The sequence below is a fragment of the Vitis vinifera genome, chromosome 17 (assembly GCF_030704535.1).
Source record: "Vitis vinifera cultivar Pinot Noir 40024 chromosome 17, ASM3070453v1".
Classification (NCBI taxonomy): Eukaryota; Viridiplantae; Streptophyta; class Magnoliopsida; order Vitales; family Vitaceae; genus Vitis; species Vitis vinifera.
In genome coordinates, this window is record NC_081821.1 from 3,328,247 (window position 1) to 3,334,207 (window position 5,961).

The 5,961-nt window shown below is 31.3% G+C and overlaps 1 protein-coding gene across 1 annotated transcript; it reads left to right on the top strand.

Moving 5' to 3' along the window:
- The first annotated feature begins 396 nt into the window (after positions 1-396).
- Positions 397-4,289, top strand: LOC109124342 (putative disease resistance protein RGA3). The gene is made up of 2 exons (XM_059734219.1): positions 397-3,110; positions 3,879-4,289. The coding sequence occupies exon 1, from the start codon at positions 545-547 to the stop codon at positions 3,104-3,106; it is 2,562 nt and encodes an 853-aa protein (XP_059590202.1). The 5' UTR covers positions 397-544; the 3' UTR covers positions 3,107-3,110; positions 3,879-4,289.
- Positions 4,290-5,961: the final 1,672 nt, after the last annotated feature.

Genomic DNA, 5,961 nt, shown 5'->3' on the forward strand with positions numbered 1-5,961 from the left:
TATTAAATTTTATCATTTAGGATTCCTATAAATGTATTTCATATATAAATTTTATATTTTAAATAATAAAATTTAATTTTTAGAGGACCGTTAAATACTACTTTCCAAAATATTTTTACTTAAAATCTCTCTGAAAAAGGTAAATTTGGTAAATAAAATAAATTTATTAAAGTATTAATTGATGAAATTTAAAACCGATCATGATTGAGACAAAACCGTAGGCTTGAGTGAAATTAACCCTTAAACAAACCAAAAAAAAAAAAGTCTCTCCTCTTGTGAGCATCAATGAGTATGGTCCAAGTGAGTCAAGTGACTTCCTTGGACAATAAAAAAGTTTCCAATGCTTTACACACGTCCCTTTATTACTGGATGAATTGATTATAGGGACAGAAGCGTCATTACAATGTGTTAACATTGACCCGAGCATCGACTTTGCCAAGAATCATTTCAGATCTCGGATCTCTGATTCTCAATTTACCTTTCCCATTCCCAAACAACCACCATCGCCCATCGCTAGCTCTTCAATTCCCTGCTTCTCTGCAACATGGTTGAATCATTTGCCTTTGCCATAGCTGACAGAGTTTTGGGGAAGTTGGGCTCTGCCCTCATCCAAGAAGTTGGCCTTGCCTGGGGTGTTAAAACCGAGCTGGAAGAGCTCAACGATACTTTATCCACCATCCGAGCGGTGCTCTTAGATGCTGAGGAGAAGCAAGCCACCAGCCATCAGCTGAGAGATTGGCTGGGAAAGCTCAAAGTTGGCTTTTATGATGCTGAAGATATTGTCGATGAATTTGAATATGAGGCCTTACGCCAGAAAGTGGTGGCTAGTGGGAGTTTTAAAACCAAGGTATGCAGTTTCTTTTCAAGTCCAAAGTCACTTGCATTCAATCTTAAGATGGGTCATAGGGTGAAGAAGATAAGAGGGAGATTGGATAAAATTGCAGCTGATAAGTCAAAATTTAATCTCATCGAGGCTGTTGCAAACACGCCTGTTGTGCTAAGCAAGAGGGAGATGACCCACTCCTTTGTCCGAGCTTCCGATGTTATCGGGAGAGACGATGATAAAGAAAATATTGTTGGGCTTTTGATGCAACCTAGCGTTACTGAGAATGTTTCTGTAATTCCCATAGTTGGGATTGGGGGGCTAGGCAAGACAACTCTGGCTAAACTTGTGTATAATGACGAGAGCGTAGTGGGGCAATTCTCCACTAAAATGTGGGTTTGTGTGTCAGATGAGTTTGATATTGAAAAGCTTATAAAGAAAATCCTTAAGGAGATCAGGAAAGGTGATGAAAGTTACAGTGACTCCTCCATGGAGCAGTTGCAGAGTCATCTTAGAAATGCATTAGATGGTGAAAAATTCTTGCTGGTTTTGGATGATGTGTGGAATACGGATCGTGAGAAGTGGCTTAAGCTGAAAGACTTGCTCGTGGACGGTGCCAGTGGAAGCAAAATTCTTGTAACTACACGCAAGAAGTCAACTGCTTCAATCATGGGCACTTTTCCCATGCAAGAAATAAAGGGTCTTTCTCATGACGATTGTTTATCTTTATTTGTGAAATGCGCATTTAGGGACGGAGAAGATAAACAATATCCAACCCTTTTAAAAATTGGGGACCAAATTGTTGAGAAATGTGCAGGGGTTCCTCTGGCTGTGAGAAGTTTAGGGAGTTTGCTGTATTCGAAAAGGGGTGAACGGGATTGGGTATCCATTAGAGATAGCAAAATATGGGAATTAGAACAAAATGAAGATGGTATTAATGAAGATGGTATTATGGCTGCGTTAAGACTGAGCTATTATGATTTGCCTTATCACTTGAAACAATGCTTTGCTCTTTGTTCCCTATTTCCCAAAGATTATGAATTTAGTAATGTTGTTTTGATCTCAACTTGGATGGCAGAAGGCCTCATTCATTCATCGGGACAAAATGCCAAAATGGAGGATATTGGTGAGAGATATATTAATGAGCTATTATCGAGATCTTTCTTTCAAGATGTTGAGCAGCTGATACTAGGAGTACTATATACATTCAAAATGCACGATCTTGTACATGATCTTGCGATGTTTTTTGCACAACCTGAGTGTTTAATACTAAATTTTCATAGTAAAGATATTCCTAAAAGGGTTCAACACGCCGCATTTTCTGATACCGAGTGGCCCAAAGAAGAGTGTAAAGCTTTAAAATTCTTGGAGAAGTTGAATAATGTTCATACCATTTATTTTCAAATGAAAAATGTGGCCCCTAGAAGCGAATCATTTGTTAAGGCATGCATCTTGAGATTCAAATGTATACGGATATTGGATTTACAAGACTCTAACTTTGAAGCATTGCCTAAATCTATTGGTAGTATGAAGCATCTAAGATTTTTGGACTTAAGTGGAAATAAGAGAATCAAAAAACTCCCTAATTCCATTTGTAAGTTATACCATTTGCAAGCTTTGTCACTCTCACGATGTTCAGAACTTGAAGAATTACCAAGAGGCATATGGAGTATGATCAGTTTGAGGACGGTATCTATAACAATGAAACAAAGGGATTTATTTGGAAAGGAAAAAGGGTTGAGAAGCTTGAATTCTCTTCAACGATTAGAGATTGTTGATTGTCTCAATTTGGAATTTTTGTCTAAAGGAATGGAAAGCCTTATTGAACTTCGAATGTTAGTCATTAACGATTGTCCAAGTTTGGTTTCTTTGTCACATGGTATAAAACTCTTGACTGCATTAGAGGTTTTGGCAATTGGCAATTGTCAAAAACTTGAATCCATGGATGGGGAAGCAGAAGGGCAAGAAGACATTCAAAGCTTTGGGAGCCTACAAATTTTGTTCTTTGACAATTTACCACAATTGGAGGCTTTACCGAGGTGGCTTCTTCATGAGCCAACTTCTAACACTCTACACCATTTAAAGATTTCACAGTGCTCAAACTTGAAAGCATTGCCAGCGAATGATCTACAAAAGCTCGCATCCCTTAAAAAATTGGAGATCGATGATTGTCCTGAATTGATTAAAAGATGCAAGCCTAAAACCGGGGAGGATTGGCAAAAAATCGCTCATATACCTGAAATATATTTTGATGGACGGGAAATTGCATCATCAACCAAATAATTAGGTATGAGAGAATATCTATTTTAGTCTATTTTCTTATTGATTATTTGTCATTTTATGAGCCTCATTTGTCTAGTTTTTGCTCTTACTTTTATTCTTTTAGTTCAAAGTTCAATGTTTGTGTCAAGTGATTTAATTATTTTTTTTCAAATTGAATTTCTCTGATAATTTTTTTATGATATGTATAAATCAAAGTTCATACTTTCTTTGGAATATATACCTTAACGTTATGTTGGTTCCAATAAAGTATTAAAAAAAGGAAAAAATTATTAAGAAAAATAATTTTTTTCATATTTGGTTTTATTATAAAAAATATGAAAAAAAATTAAACGTAATTAAAATTAATTAGAAACTTATATAGTTTTAAATTATTTAAACGTTATATAAAAAAGCTAAAAAAGCTTAAATAAGTTTGAAGTAATATATAAAAATAATTTATTAATTTTAAATCTACTTTTTATTTTTATTCATTTTTTTTTTTTATGTTTTCTTTCTTTTGTAATTTCCCTCGAGCCTTCCACAATATTATGTTTGAATAAATTGTTATATTGAGATATCAACTTCAAATGAAGGTTAGTACATGTCAAGGATAATTATTTATGCATTCAAGATGACCTTACGCCTGGTACCAAATAGCTTCATTTGTTGATTCTTATGGAGATAGTGGATATTCTCTTTCTCTAATTTTTATTTTTTAGTTGGTTTCCATAATTTTTAATGATATTAATCTTTCTATTTTTTTTCTTGGAAAATAAATAAAAATAAAAAACAGGTGGTGTAGGTGAGAAATGTGGTGGTGCTGCTGCGATTGGATTGAGAATTGAGCTGGACCTGGAAGACCGATCAAAGCTACTGTTTAGCTCTTCGTTGCTTGGGCCATTGCTTGCTTTTTTCTGCTTAGTCAAACTCCTTGGATTTGTTTTCATCAGTTGGTGTTGCCTTCTTCATTCCTGTTTGAGTGTTCAATCTGGATTAACAGTATGTATCTTCATTAATGGCGGAGGAGATACCATCTTTCTTATCTCCTTTTGCCTCTTTGACTTGTGGGTTATTTCTTGCTTGCCTTTTTTCAGATTGATTTGGTTTCATCTTCTTGATTCTCAATCAGTTGAACTCATGACTTTTATTTGTCTCATTTCCCATGATATTGAGATATTGGCAACTAATGATAATTGTTTATTATGCTCTTAAATAATCTTTTAGTAGGTATCAAAAAGTCTATTTGGATAACCATTTTTAAAAATAGTTTTCTCTGAAAACATGATTGAGAATTTCATTACTAAAAAAAAAATTTTATTAGTAGTAGTTTTGAAAACATTATGTTTTTTAGTAATATATTTTATTTGTTTTTTTAAATTTGTTTTAAAAAATAGTCATATAATATAGTGAATGGTTGAAAATAATTTGTTTACAACCATAAAAAATTACCTTGTGAAAAGTTCAAATTTTTGTTCTAAAATATACCATAAAAATTTTTTTGAACTAATCTTTTCGGTTTTCTTTTTTGTTATATATACCATTATAAATAAGTGTTTATAAATAAATAAATATTATTTTTATATTAATATATAAACATTTTAACTTTAAATTATATTTTTTATTTTTCTAAATAACTTAATTTTTTGGATAAAACCTTTTTTATATCTGAAATTAACAATTGATTATCCAATATCATAATTAACATCTAATCATTTAAGAAATAATGTTACCATGAATTTAACAAATACATAATTTTGAATATCAATTGAAATTGGTTATTGGTCATATGTAATATTTATATAAATTATTTTTGAAATTAACAATACTTTTGCAACTATGGTTTCCCAAACACTCAACTAATTTCTAGCACAACTGATTTTTCTTAATAAGGTTATTCGGATGATGAATTTGCCTCAATTGTATTTGAACTTTTTTATAATTTAAGGTTTTGTTACAAAAATATAAATAAGAGTGTGGTCGTAATTGAAAAGAGAATGAGAGTTTCACCGTTATATCCATTCTCTTCTATTTGATTAGTAGATTTTTTTTACTATTTGTGCACTCCCTACAGGGATCATATAGATTCTTGAACCACGTTAAAAATTTCTTATTTTTCTTTATTTTTGTACTTGTGTGTGTGGTTTGGTTCACCATGCCCATCAATAAGCCGTGTAATTAATTTGATGTTGTCTCCTCACGTCTAATTACTCATAATGTGGAAATGAAAGTTATAACATAACATTTTCAACATTTCCTTAAAATTGTGATAAACACTTTACTTTAAAATTGTAAAAAATTTGGTTTGTCGTAATAACTTCAACCTGTCTTTTTATGTTGTTAACAATCAAATGATTATTCATGGTTTTAAACATAACTTTGTATATAATATAAACTTTAAAATATTGAAAGTGCTTTAAAATTAAAGTCATCGTGTTCTCTATTGTTAATAGAAATGCATTGATACAATTAATAACATACATATAAATACATCAGTTCCTATTGAAAAACAAGTTAGTTATATATTAGTTATATAATTATTATTTTGTTTTTGCTATGTTATATTATTTTGCTATGTTTAATTTATAAACTTTTTAGAAATAAACAAAAATTAACTTTAAAAACAACATAAATTTTTTTATTTAAATAAGTTTTTTTATTTTTTGTTTTTAAAAATAACTTCTCCATCACCTTTATTTTCATAAAACAGCCTAGAATTAATTTTTTTCATCTATCTTGAAAACAACTTTTAACAATAAGTTTTAGAAAAACAAATAAGAATTTCATCAATGTTTTTTCTTAAACCCATGATGAAGTGAGAACCGTCGGATTGGATTGCTTACCATCCATAAACACGAGGAAATCATGAGTTGATCATC

What these genes read in the sequence shown, in the direction of transcription:
- LOC109124342 (XM_059734219.1), top strand. Translation starts at nt 545, where the DNA reads ATGGTTGAATCATTTGCCTTTGCCATAGCTGACAGAGTTTTGGGGAAG.